At 42.5% G+C, this 18,473-nt stretch overlaps 2 protein-coding genes across 11 annotated transcripts in view; one reads left to right on the forward strand and one right to left on the reverse strand.

Annotated features, from left to right (window-relative positions):
• The window catches only part of LOC105463419 (zinc finger protein 827), a 173,833-nt gene extending 170,379 nt beyond the window's left edge, over nt 1-3,454 (forward strand). For 5 of the 9 annotated variants that reach the window (XM_071092970.1, XM_071092969.1, XM_071092968.1 and 2 more), the window contains one exon: nt 7-3,454. In XM_071092970.1, the coding sequence (XP_070949071.1) occupies nt 7-826 (820 nt within the window). In that variant the 3' untranslated portion in view covers nt 827-3,454. The remainder of the gene's footprint in view (nt 1-6) is intronic. The other 4 variants (XM_024787241.2, XM_024787245.2, XM_011710487.3 and 1 more) reach the window with 4 other exon arrangements.
• A 289-nt stretch (nt 3,455-3,743) lies between these two features.
• C3H4orf51 (chromosome 3 C4orf51 homolog) overlaps nt 3,744-18,473 on the reverse strand; it is a 74,637-nt gene continuing 59,907 nt past the window's right edge. For both annotated transcript variants that reach the window (XM_011710491.3, XM_011710490.2), the window contains one exon: nt 3,744-6,045. In XM_011710491.3, coding sequence (XP_011708793.2) covers nt 5,980-6,045 — 66 coding nt within the window. In that variant the 3' untranslated portion in view covers nt 3,744-5,979. The remainder of the gene's footprint in view (nt 6,046-18,473) is intronic.

The raw sequence follows: 18,473 nt of genomic DNA on the forward strand, positions 1-18,473 counted from the left end.
CGGCAGGTGCCCATTCTGCATTTATTCCACCAACCGCCCCGCTGCCATGGAGTGCCACCTCAAGACCCACTACAAGATGGAGTACAAGTGCCGGATCTGCCAGACGGTGAAGGCCAACCAGCTGGAGCTGGAGACGCACACCCGGGAGCACCGCCTGGGCAACCACTACAAGTGCGACCAGTGCGGCTACCTGTCCAAGACCGCCAACAAGCTCATCGAGCACGTGCGCGTCCACACCGGGGAGCGGCCCTTCCACTGTGACCAGTGCAGCTACAGCTGCAAGCGCAAGGACAATCTCAACCTGCACAAGAAGCTGAAGCACGCCCCACGCCAGACCTTCAGCTGCGAAGAGTGCCTGTTCAAGACCACACACCCTTTCGTCTTCAGCCGCCACGTCAAGAAGCACCAGAGTGGGGACTGCCCCGAGGAGGACAAGAAGGGCCTGTGTCCAGCCCCCAAGGAACCGGCCGGCCCGGGGGCCCCGCTCCTGGTGGTCGGGAGCTCCCGGAATCTCCTGTCTCCCCTGTCGGTTATGTCCGCTTCCCAGGCTCTGCAGACCGTGGCCCTGACAGCAGCCCAAGGCAGCAGCTCAGAGCCCAACCTGGCACTCAAGGCTTTGGCCTTCAACGGCTCCCCTTTGCGCTTTGACAAGTACCGGAACTCAGATTTTGCCCATCTCATTCCCTTGACAATGTTATACCCCAAGAACCACTTGGATCTCACATTCCACCCTCCCCGACCTCAGACTGCGCCTCCCAGCATCCCCTCACCCAAACACTCCTTCCTCGCCTATCTCGGACTGAGAGAAAGAGCAGAGACTGTCTGAGGGCAGCCATGTTCTGTACCAAAAACAAAGAGACAAAAGACAAAAAAAAAAAAAACCCACAAAACTTAAACACAACCCCAGCAGGTGTATGTTGCTGCAAAACCTACAGACCCCCATGGGTCTGAAACATGTGTACTGTATATCTTTAGTAAGGAATAGAGAATTGGCTCTGTGTGTATACCTATTGCATTGACCTGAAAGCTGCTTTATCCAATCTTCAGAGAGGTGACCTACTGCATACTTCTACCTTCAGAGGCATGCCTCCCCAGCCACCCACTCCCACTCAGCCCTTCTCCGTACTTTTCTCTGAAAGGAATCTTGTCTTGTTAAACCCTAAAGAGAGTGTCCTTAATAGCAATCAGCACTTGTAAGCTTATATACTGGTGCATTTGGTTTTCTGTTGGGTGAATGTGGTGTGTGGGCGTTTGTGGATTCTGAAAGAGAAAGCCGTGTGTCGTGTGCCATGACATTTCTATTGCACATTCTTTGTACTGGCTTCTTTAACAGCGATGAACGTTCTTTTCCCTCCTGGGTTGTTCATCCACGACAGTCTCTCCCTGTGCTCCTTCATCACCTTTCCCTCTCTCTTTGACGGCTACAGAGTGGTAGGGCCTGGTGCTTAGTCGATGAAGGAATGGTAGACATCTACAGTGCTGCTGGAGATTTCCACCAGAGCGCTGGAGACCTTGTACTCAGATCTTCTCTGGCGATGAAGAGGCGAGGAATCAAGTGACCGATCTGGAAGAAATATCTCGCAGCACTGCAGCAGACATCACAGAACTTAAGTGTGTTTTGTGTGTGTGCCCACACATAGACAAATGTGTACGGTGCACACACACAGTGCATCATTTTGTAAGGGCAGATTATATATATATATATATGATGTATTAATTCAGTGGTTACCATTTGTTTGCAGGAAAAAGAAATGTATGAGTGAAAAAAATTTATGGTTGATAAATCCAGCCAAGGAGATTAAAAGGGGTTTGGATAAATTCTGGGTATAAATGCTCAGACTAAAAAAAAGAAACGGCAGTTTTGCACAGTGCTGTGGTCTTGCACTAGTTTTTGTTTCTCATCTGAAAAAAGTAAAAAGGAAGAAAATGTACCTTTTTTATGGAATGAGTAGACTGTATATTTGAAGATTTAGCCACAACCTCTTTGACATATAATGACGCAACAAAAAGGTGCTGTTTAGTCCTATGGTTCAGTTTATGCCCCTGACAAGTTTCCATTGCGTTTTGCCGGTCTTCTGGCTATATCGCGGTATCCTCCATGTTATTAGTAATTCTGTATTCCATTTTGTTAACGCCTGGTAGATGTAACCTGCTAGGAGGCTAACTTTATACTTATTTAAAAGCTCTTATTTTGTGGTCATTAAAATGGCAATTTATGTGCAGCACTTTATTGCAGCAGGAAGCAGGTGTGGGTTGGTTGTAAAGCCCTTTGCTAATCTTAAAAAGTAATGGGTGATTTAAAAAGAAAAAAGGAAAAAATCTTTGGCTGAATATGTTCATTGCTTGTATTTTTAAAACAACAGAATTTCCAGTATGAAACAGGCTGAAAGAGCAGGAAGCAATGTTCTTTGTATAATAATGGGAAGTTTGGAATATAAAAGTTTATGTATTTAATTTATCTACTGGAGAACTGGTGTACAGGAGGAACACTTTCTTACTGTGTTGCTGTTTTCCATCATGTGTTATCCTAAGAGTTGGGGTTTTTAAAAATCTGTTTCACCAGGGCAAAATAAAAGCATCCCTAATGTTCTTCCTCTAGTCAGTTTGCTTTGCTGAAAGCTCCCTGGGAATTAGTACAGTTCTCCAGGAAGCCCGAAGACTGTACTGTCTGTCCACACCATGGTCTCCTCAGTCCCCTCCATGCCAGCCCCTCTCCCCCACACCCAGCAGGTATGCTGCACCTCCCTTTGCCAGTCATCCCGCCATGGATGGGGAGCCTGCTCGGTGCCCTGGCAAATCTGTTTACACTAAGGAGATGCCCACAGGGACAGGGAGGCCAAACCAGCTAGGGCGGGAAGCTCCCAAACCCTCAGTCATTCTCCAGCAGAGACCTTTGCTCTCGGCCGGGTTTGAAACGATGTTCAACCTCGCCACATCAATGTCTCAATAAAAGACACTATAGATAGTTATGGACAATACACTCCAAGAATACTGGGCTTATGGGTGGGTTGGGTTGTTTTGTTTTCGAGTCATGTCTTTATCCCCATATAATGGAGAATGTGCCACTTGGCTAATAATGTGTTTTCAAAATTACAAGTTCAGTGATGACAGGAAAGAGGGCTAAACTGATCCCACAGAGGCTGGTAGAAAAGGTGAATCACACTCAAGCACCAGCGGGTTAAAACCCTGAAAGGGTGGCCCTGACAATTCGGACTATAGGTTTTACAGCATGCCACTTGTGCAATAGGAGGTCTTAGGATTGAAACTTTCAAGAACAAGAGGGGGTGAAAGAAGGAGACGTTTACTGCTCAAATGCCATGCATTTCACTGCTTGCCACTGAACTTGTATTTGAATGACTTAGTCATGCTTAATATAATTGGGCAACTTTTTTAGCACTTTGGAAAGAGTCATCAATCTTTCTGGTAAATTATAAAAGTTTTCTGAGTGAGAAAAGGTGTGTTTGGAGTTTGTTTGACTTTTTATATTATTATTGTTATTAATAAAGAAAAAAAATCTACAGCATTTTTCAGACTCCACCCTAGAAAATATGTACCCCTGAATTTGGTTTGCAGTTTGATACTCAGGGAAGGATGTATTCCATAGATATCCTTTCCGTGTAAAACACTAACATCTTTGAGAAATTCACCTACCAACTAACTTCAATTGTTGTCACTATGCATTCTTCAATGAAAACTAGCTTATTTTTCCATATAGTAATGCAGTTAGGGTTCTCAGCACTTTCTTTCTTCTATCCTTTTTTTAACTCTTCATATTATGTTCAGATGATCATACTGTCAAGGTTTGTGTACATTACTGAAAATTTGTATTGTATAAAGCTTTTTGCATTACAAGGCTGTACAGGGTCATTTTGACAGTAACTGGTATATTCCTTTGCATCTTATGTTGCATTGCCAATTTCTAGTGTATCCAGTTTGAAAGTATAATATACTCTAATTAAAAAAACAAGTTGGCTATACTCTTGTTTCTTTTTCTTTTTTCGTTTGCCATCCTTGACTGCTTGTTAGTCTCAGGGTTTTGTTTGTCTTGCTTTGTTCCGTTTTTTACTTCTCAGTGTATTTTAATCAGATTTCAGAAGTGTCCACTCCTAGTTTGAACTGTCACAAAATTCAAGTGTTGAACAGTGATGGTTATAATGCAAACTGTTATTATGTACATCTTTAATGGCCATTAAGGTTAAGAGCATATCCATCATTCAGGACAGTGGCAGGCCAGCTCCTTCCTGAAATTACTTAGTGACATTTGAAAGTGTTTGCCAACCCTATCCTCTCCTGCTTAACATCATTTCATTGACCCCATAGCCAAAGGGGGGAAAACAGATGAATAATTCCATTTATCTTAATGAAGTTGGGCAACTATGAGATTTTAATGAGTGGAAAAATTGTATGTTTCGCAAACTAAATAATAATCTATCCAAATGCAAGTAATAATAGTTCACCATTCAAGAGAAGGTACCAGAGAAAGAAACTGAGACCAAAGACAGAGAGAGAAAGAAATGAAAAACACGCTAAGTTCAAACAATTTTTTAAAATCCATTTTGTTCTATCTATTTGAGACCTTTCCATGAATCTATGATGGTTGACAAAAATATATAAAGCAGCAGAAGAGACTGTTTTGCCTGGTTTGTAATTTGCATGCTTATAAATATAATGTCCTTTGCTTATTTCAAGCAATTGTGAACCACTTCACTCTAACATTTAAAAAGATCAAATTTACTTTTTAAAAAATGAGATAATGTAGGAGAAGCCACTTTGAAAATGGCCAGTCACTAATTAGACACTATTTTCTCTTTTATTTTTTCATCCAACAGCTATTTTTTAGGTGATTGAGTCAAATACGTTAATTTGATTCAAATACTAATTTGGTTTTGAGGTGGCTGGTGTTGAAATAAGCCAGACTTCTTTGATTTTTGCTAGTGCTACAGGCAGATGTGGCTTCTCATTTTGTGTACACATTTTTTTTTCCTTAAACTCCACAGCTACCTTACATTTTCCCTGAAGTTGAGAATAGCCAGCAATACAAAGAAAATAATCATCAGTTTAGTAATCATTTCCCCAGAAATGGGCCTTCAGTGACTTGGAGGAATGGTCTGGAAACAGAACTGTTCGTGACAGAACAGATCACACCCTCTCCCATCTTGACTTCTCTGGAAAACGGTGTGTGGACCCCGGCATCTGCAAGCCAGTCATGAGGCCTTTGTTTGAATTGTAATCCAAGCACGATTAGATATTTCTCCTACTGTCACGCTACATAAATATAGTTTAAGCTAAGACTCAAAGCCATGTTTTCTATAATGCGTCCACTGCTGATGGATTGTTTGGGAGCCACCAACAAACCGTGCCTGACCATTTAACAGAGCTGCCGCACTGGTCACGGGAGCAAGGAGAAATAGCAAGCCGTGGTGAGCACGTAGTTTCCCCTTATCCACAGTCAGAAGCACCACGGTAGAACCCCTGCCTGCCAAAAGTCATGTGGGACTTGTGAACAATTTGAAGGGGAAGACACATCTCATTAGTCACCTCCATGCTTTCAGTCTGTGGGGACGAAGGAGAGCCAAGAGGTGCTTAGTGAGAGATGGAAGCGGATAGCAGCTGAATGATTTCATCAGTGCTTCCAGAAGACAGAGAATATAGAACTGGAACCCTTCCCAGCAGCAGCTTAGAACCTGTGAGCAAAATCACAAGATAAAAGGGGTCCCTTGGAGATTTAGGATTCATTCTGAGGAGCCATCCATCACAGATATTCAAGATACTCCAGCCAATATTCTTGCTTACATCATTCCCTCAGAATAGAAGAGTCCCACACAAAATGGGGTTTATTTTGGGAATAACTACAATTAACTAAGCAGGCAAATGCCTGTAAAACAGGCCCCAGGGTAAGTGAAGTACAGTGACTCCCAGAAATTGGGGCACTCCGTTTTTCCCTGTGCAACATCTGAAGGGTGTCAGGTTATTTATTAATCAAGGCCTCTTCTTCTTTATGAAGTAGTAGAGCTTCCGTTCATAATTCTTTCTTTGTAGTTGAATCTGTAAAACAGGAAAATGCAGATCCTGCTCACATTAATAGGAGGTGCAAAAGGGAAAAGAAAAACCAATTGCTGTATCCCCCTGGAATTCCTTTCTCGCACAGCTAAGTATTAGTTCATTCATTCTTGGTTTTCAGTAGAATTCTAAACCCGGAGCAGAGAATCTACTTCAATTCACACTTCAAAATCATTTCCCCTTACACAGTTCCCTACAGGTGGTTTTTCACCCTGTATAGTGAGAAAATTTGGATTACTTGGAGTCAGACCACCTGAGTTACAAACCTGGCTCAGACACAAACTAGGGGTGTGATTATGACATACCATTAAGCATCTTCTGAAAAGAACCGCTGAACTGAATGATCTCGAAGGCCCCTTCCCACTCTAATATAACATATAATCAACTACGATTCTACAACTTGCTGTAAACAAGAAAAAGTCAGCCTTTTGAAAGAGAGATGGTTGCAAGGCAGAATCCTTGTAAGGCAGTTACAGCAAAAATAGTACCTCAACATTTTCAAGCCACAACAGGCTCAGTGAAGGGAAAAAAATGACTAAAAATATTTTTCTGTTCTGCTCACTTCACAGGTAGGGAGATCTAAAGTTTATCTGTTTGTTGTTTGTTTGTTTGTTTGTTTGTTTTTGAGACAGAGTCTCAATTCTGTTGCCCAGGCTGGAGTACAGTGGCATGATCTCGGCTCACTGCAACCTCCAACTCCCAGGTTCAAGCAATTCTCCTGCCTCAGCCTCCTGAGTAGCTGGGATTACAGGTGCATGCCACCATACCCAGTTAATTTTTATATTTTTTAGTAGACACACAGTTTCACCATGTTGGCCAGGCCAGTCTTGAACTCCTGACCTCAAGTGATACTCCTGCCTCAGCCTCCCAAAGTGCTGGGATTACAGGCATGAGCCACCGCAGCCGGCTTACAGTTTTCCTCATCTGGTTAAAGCCAAATCTCCATGCTTGGATTGCCTGCAGTCATCTTGAGGGTGGCTTAAACATATTTTACTGAACTGTTTGATCTGCTTCGATGAGTTAGGGGTTTGCCAGATGGAGAGGCTTTGCCCTGCCCACTTTCATCTCTCCAACTTTCTCCCTCCATTTCCCATCCCAATTGCTACCGGCCTCCTCAAAGTCACCAGTGCCACTGTGACCACTGAGCTCTGACAACCACTTTTCAGATGTTTTCTGTAGAAGAGTAAATGGTTTCTTATAGAAAGTAAAATGAAACATTTTATTGAGATTTAGCATAATGAAAGAATACACTAAATATTGAGGTGGCAAAGAAGCCCTGGGCAGGAAGCAAGAGCTAATTGGTGAAGCTGAGAGGAGATCCTTTCAATGACATCTGACCCGAGCTGGTTGCTACAGCAAAAGGTAGAATAAGGTGAGTCTGTGAGGTAAGGAACAAGTGGTATCCAATACAATGATCATATTTGGTGTGAATGTTGCCATGTCTTTAGCCTCTAGGTCAATGTTGGTTACCCACCCATCCTGCTGGGTTAGCTCAAAGCACTTCTCCTGGCCCCCTACTCCTGAGAAAGACTGATGGTCTTGGGCAGAGCCAAGAACAGCGTTGCGTCCTGATGCTAAGAAATGGCGGAGTTGGCACATTAAGAGGCAGGCAAAGGCTTCTCATTCATGTAGCAGGGTCTCTTTATAGTCCTCCCTTATTGAGGGTGTTTTTTTTTTATTTCTCTGACGGGATGTAGCTCTTCTAGGACTTTTTAGGGAGAAGCCACTGGAGAGGGTTGTGTGCTGCCTTCCACCATAGCCTCCTTGACCTAGGAAAGCCACATGAGAGCCAAAACAGGGCTGAGAGGGGCAAGTTACCACCCAGGCCTCTGCAGGCAGCCTCAAGCCCAAGCAAAAGGCATCCCAGCGGCTCTCCTAGGCCTAGGTCCGAACTCACCATGAAAGGAGTTGTGAGCCCTACTCCAACTAGGAATAAAAAGATTACATTTGTCTGGCATCTCCTTTGTGCATATAACTCCCCCAGGAACATGGGACTGGATAAGGAGTAGCTGCACACATAACAGATAATTAAAAATTAAAATATTCAGTATAGGGGTTTTCTCTGTTTCTTACCGTCTTTGACACACAACTAGCAGTTGTATTACTAATGGAAGATTGGGATAAAGATGGACTGATGGATAGGATGGCCACATGGATACACAGAATGTGTATATAAAGAATTCATAGGTACATACATAATGAAGATAGAAACATAATAAATATGGATGTGTGGGACCACCCAGAAGGAAAGTCCTCAATTTTATTATTCTAGGATTCATATTAAAAGACAATATTTTTCAAGGGTGGAGCAAGCTGGTCGAATAGAAGCATTCACCAATCGTCCTCTTTTTCCCCCACCAGAAACACCAAATTTAACAACTATCTACATACACATACACACACACACACACACACAAAACCTTCATAAGGACCAAAAATCAAGTGAGCAATTACAGCACCTGGTTTTAACTTCATATTACTGAAAAAGGCACTGAAGAGGGTAGAAAAGACAGTCTTAAATTGCGAAGACCATCCCTCCGCCAACCCCCAGCAGTGGCCACATGGCACGCAGGATCTATGTACTTGGGGGAGGGAGAGCACAGTGATTGTGGGATCCTGCGTTGACCTCAGTGCTGCCTTCTTACAGTGGAAAACAAACCTAGGCTGAACTCAGCTGATGCCCACTCATGCTGGCAGCATTTAGAACAGCCCTAGCCAGAGGGGAATTGCCTATCCAAGTTGTCAGAACTTGAATTCAGGCAAGACCCACCACTGTGGGCTAAAGCACTCTGGAGTCCTAAATAAACTCAAAAGGCAGCTTAGGCCACAAGAATGACAAGTCTTAGTGCTGTGCTGGACATGAAGCCAGTGAACTTAGAGGGTATATGACCTACTGAGACACCGGCCAGGGCAGCTAAGGGAGTGCCCATGCCACTCTTCCACCAACCCCAGGCAGTACAGCTTACAGCTCCGAAACGGACCCCTTCCTTCCACTTGAGCAGAGAAAGGCGAAAAGAAATGAGGGCTTTGTCTTATAATTTGGATAACAGTTCAGACACAGTAGCACAGGGCACTGGGCAGAGTCGTAAGGCCCCGATTCCAGGCCCTAGCTCACGGATGTTTTTAGACACATCCTAGGCCAGCAACAAGTTTCTGCCTTAAAGAGAAGGAGCTACTCCTGGCAACATTCATCACCTGCTGACTAAAGATCCCTTGGGTCCTGCATAACCAGCAGTGATACCCAGGTAGTACATCAAGAACTTTGGGTGAGATATGCTGGATTCAGATAAGACCCAGAACATTCTGAGCTGTGGTGCCTACTGTGAAAGATTCCCTCTGCTTGAGATAAGCAGAGGGAAAAATAAAGCGGACTTTGTCTTGAACCTTAGGTACCAGCTTGACTATGGTGGGGTAGAGCACCAAGCAGGCTCTCAAGGTTCCTGATTCCAGATATCGGCTCATGGACAGCATTTCTGGACCTGCCTTGGGCCAAAGGGGAGCCCACTGCCCTGACAGGTGAGTCCCAGGCCAGGCAGCATTCACCACAAGCTGACTGAAGAGCCTTTGGGCCTTAAGGGAACATCGGCAGTCACCTGGCAGTACCCACCATATTGTGGACACATGGTTGTGATGGTGGCTATGGGGAGAAGTACCCCTGCCTGTGCAATGGGAAAGGAAACGTGGGAAGGACTTTTGTCTTGTGGATTGAGCACCCGCTTAGCTACAGTAGAGCAGAGCATGAGGTAGATTTCTAAAGTTTTTGACTCCAGGCCCTGACTCTTGAAGAGCATCTCTGGACCTGCCTGGGTCCTGGGGGAACTCACTGACCTGAAAGGAAGGACATTAAGCCTGGCTAGCTTCATTATGATGACTGTACAGTCCTAGGGCCCTGAGCAAACATAAGTACATAAGTAGAGCCAGGCAGTAGTTACAGTAGGCCTTTGGCAGGACCCAGTGTTGTGCTGGCTTCAGGTCTGACCCAGTGTAGTCCCAGTGGTAGTGCGACAGGTTGCTTATGTCACTCTATCCCCAGTTCCAGAAAGCTCAGAACACACACAGAGACTCTGTTTGGGAGAAAGTAAGGGAAGAAGACAAGAATATTTACCTGGTAATCCAGAGAATTCTTCTGGATCATATCCAAGATCACCAAGGCAGTACCTCTACAACCTACAAGAACCATAGCATTATTGGGCTTGCAGTGTCGCCTAATTTAGAAACAAATTAGATCAAAACACTCAAGTCCCTTTGAATAACTGGAAAGACTTTCCAAGAAGGATAGGTACAAACAAGCCCAGGGTACAAAGACTAAAATAAATACCTAACTCTTCAATGCCTAGACATTGTTGAACATCCACAAGCATCAAGACCATCCAGGAAAACATGACCATACCAAATGAACTAAATAAGGCACCAAGATCAATCCTGGAGAAACAGAGATAAGTGACCTTGAAGGCAAATAATTCAAAAGAGCTGTTTTGAAGAAACTCAAAAAAATTCAAGATAACACAGAGAGTGAAATCAGAATTCTGTCAGACAAATTTAGCAAAGAGATGGAAATAAAAAGAATCAAGCAGAAATTCTGGACCTGAAAAATGTGACTGACACACTGAAGAATGCACCAGAATCTCTTAATAGCAGAATTGATCAAGCAGAAGGAATTGTTGACCTTGAAGACAGGGTATTTGAAAATACGCAGAGGAGACAAAACAAAAGATAATTAAAAAGAATTAAACATTCCTACAAGATCTAAAAAAAAGTCTCAAAATGGCAAATCTAAGAGTTATTGGTCTTAAAGAAGAGGTAGAGAAATAGATAGGGGTAGAAAGTTTATTCAAAGGGAAAATAACACAGAACTTCCCAAGCCTAGAGAAAGATACCAACATTCAAGTACAAGAATGTTATAGAACACCAGGTGAATTTAATCCAAAGAAGGCTACTTCAAAGCATTTAATAATCAAACTCTCAAAGGTCAAAGATAAAGAAGGGATCCTAAAAGCAGCAAGAGAAAAGAAACAAGTAATATACAATGGAGCTCCAATGTGTTTGGCAGCAGACTTTTCCGTGGAAACCTTACAGCCCAGGGGAGAGTGGCATGACATATTTAAAGAGCTAAAGGAAAAAAAAAAACAAAAAAACTTTTTCCCTAGAATAGTGTATCTGGTGAAAATATCCTTCAAACATGAAGGAGAAAAAATAAAGATTTTTCCCAAACAAAAACTGAGGGACTTCATCAACAATGGAACTGTCCTATAAGAAACACAAGACATCCATTGAGGGGGAAGTTCCAAGATGGCGGAATAGGAACAGCTCCAGCCTCCAGCTCACAGAGTGAGCAACACAGAAGATGGGTGATTTCTGCATTTCCAACTGAGGTACCGGGTTCATCTCACGGGGGCACATCGGACAGTGGGTGCAGGACAGTGGGTGCAGGCCACCAAGTGAGAGCCGAAGCAGGGCGAGGCATCGCCTCACCCGGGAAGTGCAAGGGGGAAGGGAATGCCCTTTCCTAGCCAAAGGAAACCATGACACACAACACCTGGAAAATTGGGTCACTCCCATCCTAATACTGTGCTTTACCAAGGGTCTTAGCAAATGGCACGCCAGGAGATTATATCCTATGGCTGGCTCGGAGGGTCCCACGCCCACAGAGCCTCCCTCATTGCTAGCACAGCAGTCTGAGATCTAACTGCAAGGTGGCAGTGAGGCTGGGGGAGGGGCGCCCGCCATTGCTGAGGCTTGAGTAGGTAAACAAAGCATCTGGGAAGCTCGAACTGGGTGGAGCCCGCTGCAGCTCAAGGAGGCCTGACTGCCTCTGTAGACTCCACCTCTGGGGACAGGGCATAGCCAAACAAAAGGCAGCAGAAACCTCTGCAGATTTAAATGTCCCTGTCTGACAGCTTTGAAGAGAGTAGTGGTTCTCCCAGCACAGAGTTTGAGATCTGAGAACAGACAGACTGCCTGCTCAAGTGGGTTCCTGACCCCCAAGTAACCTAACTGGGAGACACCTCCAACTAGGGGCAGACTGACACCTCACACCTCACACCTCACATGGTCAGGTACCCCTCTGAGACGAAGCTTCCAGAGGAACGACCAGGCAGCAACAATTGCTGCTTAGCAATATTCACTCTTCTGCAGCCTCTGCTACTAATACCCAGGCAAACAGGTCTGGAGTGCACCTCAAGCAAACTCCAACAGACCTGCAGCTGAGGGTCCTGACTGTTAGAAGGAAAACTAACAAACAGAAAGGACATCCACAACAAAACCTCACCTGTACATCACCATCATCAAAGACCAAAGATAGATAAAACCACAAAGATGGGGAAAAAGCAGTGCAGAAAAACTGAAAATTCTAAAAATCAGAGCGCCTCTCCCACCAAAGGAATGCAACTCCTTGCCAGCAATGGAACAAAGCTGGATGGAGAATGACTTTGATGAGCTGAGAGAAGAAGGCTTCAGACGATCAAACTTCTCTGAGCTAAAGGAGGAAGTTCGAACCCATTGCAAAGAAGCTAAAAACCTTGAAAAAGATTTGACAATGGGTAACTAGAATAACCAATGTAGAGAAGTCCTTAAAGGACCTGATAGAGCTGAAAACCATGACATGAGAACTACGTGACAAATGCACAAGCTTCAGTAACTGACTCAATCAACTGGAAGAAAGGGTATCAGTGATTGAAGATCAAATGAATGAAATGAAGCAAGAAGAGAAGTTTAGAGAAAAAAGAGTAAAAAGAAATGAACAAAGCCTCCAAGAAATATGAGACTGTGTGAAAAGACCAAATCTACGTCTGATTGGTGTACCTGAAAGTGATGGGGAGAATGGAACCAAGTTGGAAAACACTCTGCAGGATATTAGCCAGGAGAACTTCCCCAACCTAGCAAGGCAGGCCAACATTCAAATTCAGGAAATACAGAGAATTCCACAAAGATACTCCTTGAGAAGAGCAACTCCGAGATACATCATTGTCAGATCCACTAAAGTTGAAATGAAGGAAAAAATGTTAAGGGCAGCCAGAGAGAAAGGTCGGGTTACCAACAAAGGAAAGCCCATCAGACTAACAACAGGTCTCTCTGCAGAAACTCTGCAAGCCAGAAGACAGTGGGGGCCAATATTCAACATTCTCAAAGAAAAGAATTTTCAACTCAGAATTCCATATCCAGCCAAACTGAGTTTCATAAGTGAAGGAGAAATAAAATCGTTTATAGACAAGCAAACGCTGTGAGATTTTGTCACCACCAGGTCTGCCCTACAAGAGATCCTGAAGGGAGCACTAAACATGGAAAGGAACAACCAGTACCAGCCATTGCGAAAACATGCCAAAATGTAAAGACCATCAATGCTAGGAAGAAACTGCATCAACTAACAAGCAAAATTACCAGCTAACATCATAATGACAGGATCAAGTTCACACGTAACAATATTAACCTCAAATGTAAATGGACTAAATGGTCCAATTAAAAGACACAGACTGGCAAATTGGATAAAGAGTCAAGACCCATCAGTCTGCCATATTCAGGAGACCCATCTCACATGCAGAGACACACATAGGCTCAAAATAAAGGGCTGGAGGAAGGTCTACCAAGCAAATGGAAAACAACAAAAGGCAGGGGTTGCAATCGTAGTCTCTGATAAAGCAGACTTTAAACCAACAAAGATCAAAAGAGACACAGAAGGCCATTACATATTGGTAAAGGGATCATTTCAACAAGAAGAGTAAACTATCCTAAATATATATGCACCCAATACAGGAGCACCCAGATTCTTAAAGCAAGTCCTTAGAGACTTACAAAGAGACTTAGACTCCCACACAATAATAATGGGAGACTTTAACACCCCACCGTCAACATTAGACAGATCAACGAGACAGAAAGATTTTTTTTTCTGTTTTTGCATAACTTACTTTTTATTATTATTATTGTACTTTAAGATCTAGGGTACATGTGCACAACGTGCAGGTCTGTTACATATGTATACATGTGCCATGTTGGTGTGCTGCACCCATTAAGTCGCCATTTACATTAGGTATATATCCTAATGCTATCCCTCCCTGCTCCCCCGACCCCACAATAGGCCCCGGTGTGTGATGCTCTCCTTCCTGTGTCCAAGTGATCTCAATGTTCAATTCCCACCTACGAGTGAGAACATGCGGTGCTTGGTTTTCTGTTCTTGCAATAGTTTCCTGAGAATGATGGTTCCCAGCTACATCCATGTCCCTACAAAGGACATGAACTCATACTTTTTTATGGCTGCATAGTATTCCATGGTGTATATGTGCCACATTTTCTTAATCCAGTCTATCACTGATGGACATTTGGGTTGCTTCCAAGTCTTTGCTATTGTGAATAGTGCCACAACAAACATATGTGTGCATGTGTCTTTATAGCAGAATGATTTATAATCCTTTGGGTATATGCCCAGTAATGGGATGACTGGGTCAGATGGCATTTCTAGTTCTAGATCCTTGAGGAATTGTCGCACTGTTTTCCACAATGGTTGAACTAGTTTACAGTCTCACCGACAGTGTAAAAGTGTTCCTATTTCTCCACATCCTCTCCAGCACCTGTTGTTTCCTGACTTTTTAATGATTGTCATTCTAACTGGTGTGAGATGGTATCTCATTGTGGTTTTGAGTTGCATTTCTCTGATCGCGTGTGCTGATGAGCATTTTTTCATGTGTCTGTTGGCTGTATAAATATCTTCTTTTGAGAAATGTCTGTTCATATCCTTTGCCCACTTTTGAGACAGAAAGTTAACAAGGATATCCAGGAATTGAACTCAACTCTGCACCAAGCAGACCTAATAGACACACATCTACAGAACTCTCCACTCCAAACCAACAGAATATGCATTCTTCTTAGCACCACATTCCACTTATTCCAAAAGTGACCACACAGTTGGAAGTAAAGCACTCCTCAGCAAATGTAAAAGAACAGAAATTACAACAAACTGTCTCTCAGACCATAGTGCAATCAAACTAGAACTCAGGATTAAGAAACTCACTCAAAACTGCTCAACTACATGGAAACTGAACAACCTGCTCCTGAGTGACTACTGGGTACATAACAAAATGAAGGCAGAAATAAAGATGTTCTTTGAAACCAATGAGAACAAAGATACAATGTACCAGAATCTCTGGGACACATTTAAAGCAGTGTGTAGAGGGAAATTTATAGCACTAAATGCCCACAAGAGAAAGCAGGAAAGATCTAAAATTGACACCCTAACATCACAATTAAAAGAACTAGAGAAGCAAGAGCAAACACATTCAAAAGCTAGCAGAAGGCAAGAAATATCTAAGATCAGATCAGAACTGAAGTAGATAGAGACATAAAAAAACCCTTCAAAAAATCAGTGAATCCAGGAGCTGGTTTTTTTTTAAAGATCAACAAAACTGATAGACCGCTAGCAAGACTAATAAAGAAGAAAAGAGAGAAGAATCAAATAGACACAATAAAAAATGATAAAGGGTATATTACCACCGACCCCACAGAAATACAAACTACCATCAGAGAATACTATAAACACCTCTACGCAAATCAATTAGAAAACCTAGAAGAAATGGACAAATTCCTGGACACATACACCCTCCCAAGACTAAACCAGGAAGAAGTTGAATCCCTGAAAAGACCAATAGCAGGTTCTGAAATTGAGGCAATAATTAATAGCCTACCAACCAAAAAAAGTCCAGGACCAGACGGATTCACAGCCAAATTCTACCAGAGGTACAAGGAGGAGCTGGTACCATTCCTTCTGAAATTATTCCAATCAATAGTAAAAGAGGGAATCCTCCCTAACTCATTTTATGAGGCCAACATCATCCTGATACCAAAGCCTGGCAGAGACACAACAAAAAAAAGGAATTTTAGACCAATATCCCTGATGAATATCAGTGCAAAAATCCTCAATAAAATACTGGCAAACCGAATCCAGCAGCATATCAAAAAGCATATCCACCATGATGAAGTCGGCTTCATCCCTGGGATGCAAGGCTGGTTCAATATATGCAAATCAATAAATGTAAATCAGCATATAAACACAACCAAAGACAAAAACCACATGATTATCTCAGCAGATGCAGAAAAAGCCTTTGAAAAAATTCAACAGCCCTTCATGTTAAAAACTCTCAATAAATTTGGTATTGATGGAACATATCTCAAAATAACAAGAGCTATTTATGACAAACCCACAGCCAATATCATACTGAATGGGAAAAGACTGGAAGCATTCCCTTTGAAAACTGGCACAAGACAGGGATGCCCTCTCTCACCACTCCTATTCAACATAATGTTGGAAGTTCTGGCCAGGGTAATCAGGCAGAGAAAGAAATAAAAGGTATTCAATTAGGAAAAGAGGAAGTCAAATTGTCCCTGTTTGCAGATGAAATGATTGTATATTTAGAAAACCCCATCATCTCAGCCCAAAATCTCCTTAAGCTGATAAGCAACTTCAGCAAAGTCTCAGGATACAAAATCAATGTGCAAAAATCATAAGCATTCTTATACACTAATAATAGACAAACAGAGAGCCAAATCATGAGTGAACTCCCATTCACAATAGCTTCAAAGAGAATAAAATACCTAGGAATCCAACTTACAAGGGATGTGAAGGACCTCTTCAAGGAGAACTACAAACCACTGCTCAAGGAAATAAAAGAGGACACAAACAAATGGAAGAACATACCATGCTCATGGATAGGAAGAATCAATATCATGAAAATGGCCACACTGCCCAAGGTAATTTATAGATTCAATGCCATCCCCATTAAGCTACCAATGACTTTCTTCACAGAATTGGAAAAAACTACTTTAAAGTTCATATGGAACCAAAAAAGAGCACACATTTCCAAGACAATTCTAAGCCAAAAGAACAAAGCTCAAGGCATCATGCTATCTGACTTCAAACTATACTACAAGGCTACAGTAACCAAAACAGCATGGTCCTGGTACTAAAACAGAGATATAGAGCAATGGAACAGAACAGAGCCTTCAGAAATAATACCGCACATCTACAACCATCTGATCAGGTTTTGACAAACCTGACAAAAACAAGAAATGGGGAAAGGATTCCCTACTTAATAAATGGTGGTAGGAAAACTGGCTAGCCATAAGTAGAAAGCTGAAACTGGATCCCTTACTTACACCTTACACAAAAATCAATTCAAGATGGATTAGAGGCTTAAATGTTAGAACTAAAACCATAAAAATCCTAGAAGAAAACCTAGGCAATACCATTCAGGACATAGGCATGGCCAAGGACTTCATGTCTAAAACACCAAAAGCAATGGCAACAAAAGCCAAAATTGACAAATGGGATCTAATTAAACTAAAGAGCTTCTGCACAGCTAAATAAACTACCATCAGAGTGAACAGGCAACCTAGAGAATGGGAGAAAATTTTTGCAATCTACTCATCTGACAAAAGGCTAATATCCAGAACCTACAAAGAACACAAACAAATTTACAAGAAAAAAACAAACAACCCCATCAAAAAATGGGCGAAGGATATGAACAGACACTTCTCAAAAGAAGACATTTATGCAGCCATCAGGCACATGAAAAAATGCTTATCATCACTAGCCACAGAGAAATGCGAATCAAAAACACAATGAGATACCATCTCACACCAGTTAGAATGACGATCATTAAAAAGTCAGGAAACAACAGGTGCTGGAGAGGATGTGGAGAAATAGGAACACTTTTACGCTGTCGGTGAGACTGTAAACTAGTTCAACCATTGTGGAAAACAGTGCGACAATTCCTCAAGGATCTAGAACTAGAAATGCCATCTGACCCAGTCATCCCATTACTGGGCATATACCCAAAGGATTATAAATCATTCTGCTATAAAGACACATGCACACATATGTTTACTGTGGCACTATTCACAATAGCAAAGACTTGGAAGCAACCCAAATGTCCATCAGTGATAGACTGGATTAAGAAAATGTGGCACATATACACCATGGAATACTATGCAGCCATAAAAAAGGATGAGTTCATGTCCTTTGTAGGGATATGGATGCAGCTGGAAACCATCATTCTCAGCAAACTATAGCAAGAACAGAAAACCAAACACTGCACGTTCTCACTCATAGGTGGGAACTGAACAATGAGATCACTTGGACACAGGAAGGGGAACATCACACACCAGGGCCTATTGTGGGGTCTGGGGAGCAGGGAGGGATAGCATTAGGATATATACCTAATGTAAATGGCGACTTAATGGGTGCAGCACCCCAACATGGCACATGTATACATATGTAACAAACTTGTGTGTTGTGCACATGTACCCTAGAACATAAAGTATAATAAAAAAATACGTGAACCCCCCCAAAAGCAGTATATCATCATAACACTTGCCCATGTTTCAGATAACTTTGTTATTAGAGATCAAATATTAGTGCAAAGTCAAAA

The sequence above is a fragment of the Macaca nemestrina genome, chromosome 3 (genome assembly GCF_043159975.1).
Source record: "Macaca nemestrina isolate mMacNem1 chromosome 3, mMacNem.hap1, whole genome shotgun sequence".
NCBI classification, from domain to species: Eukaryota; Metazoa; Chordata; class Mammalia; order Primates; family Cercopithecidae; genus Macaca; species Macaca nemestrina.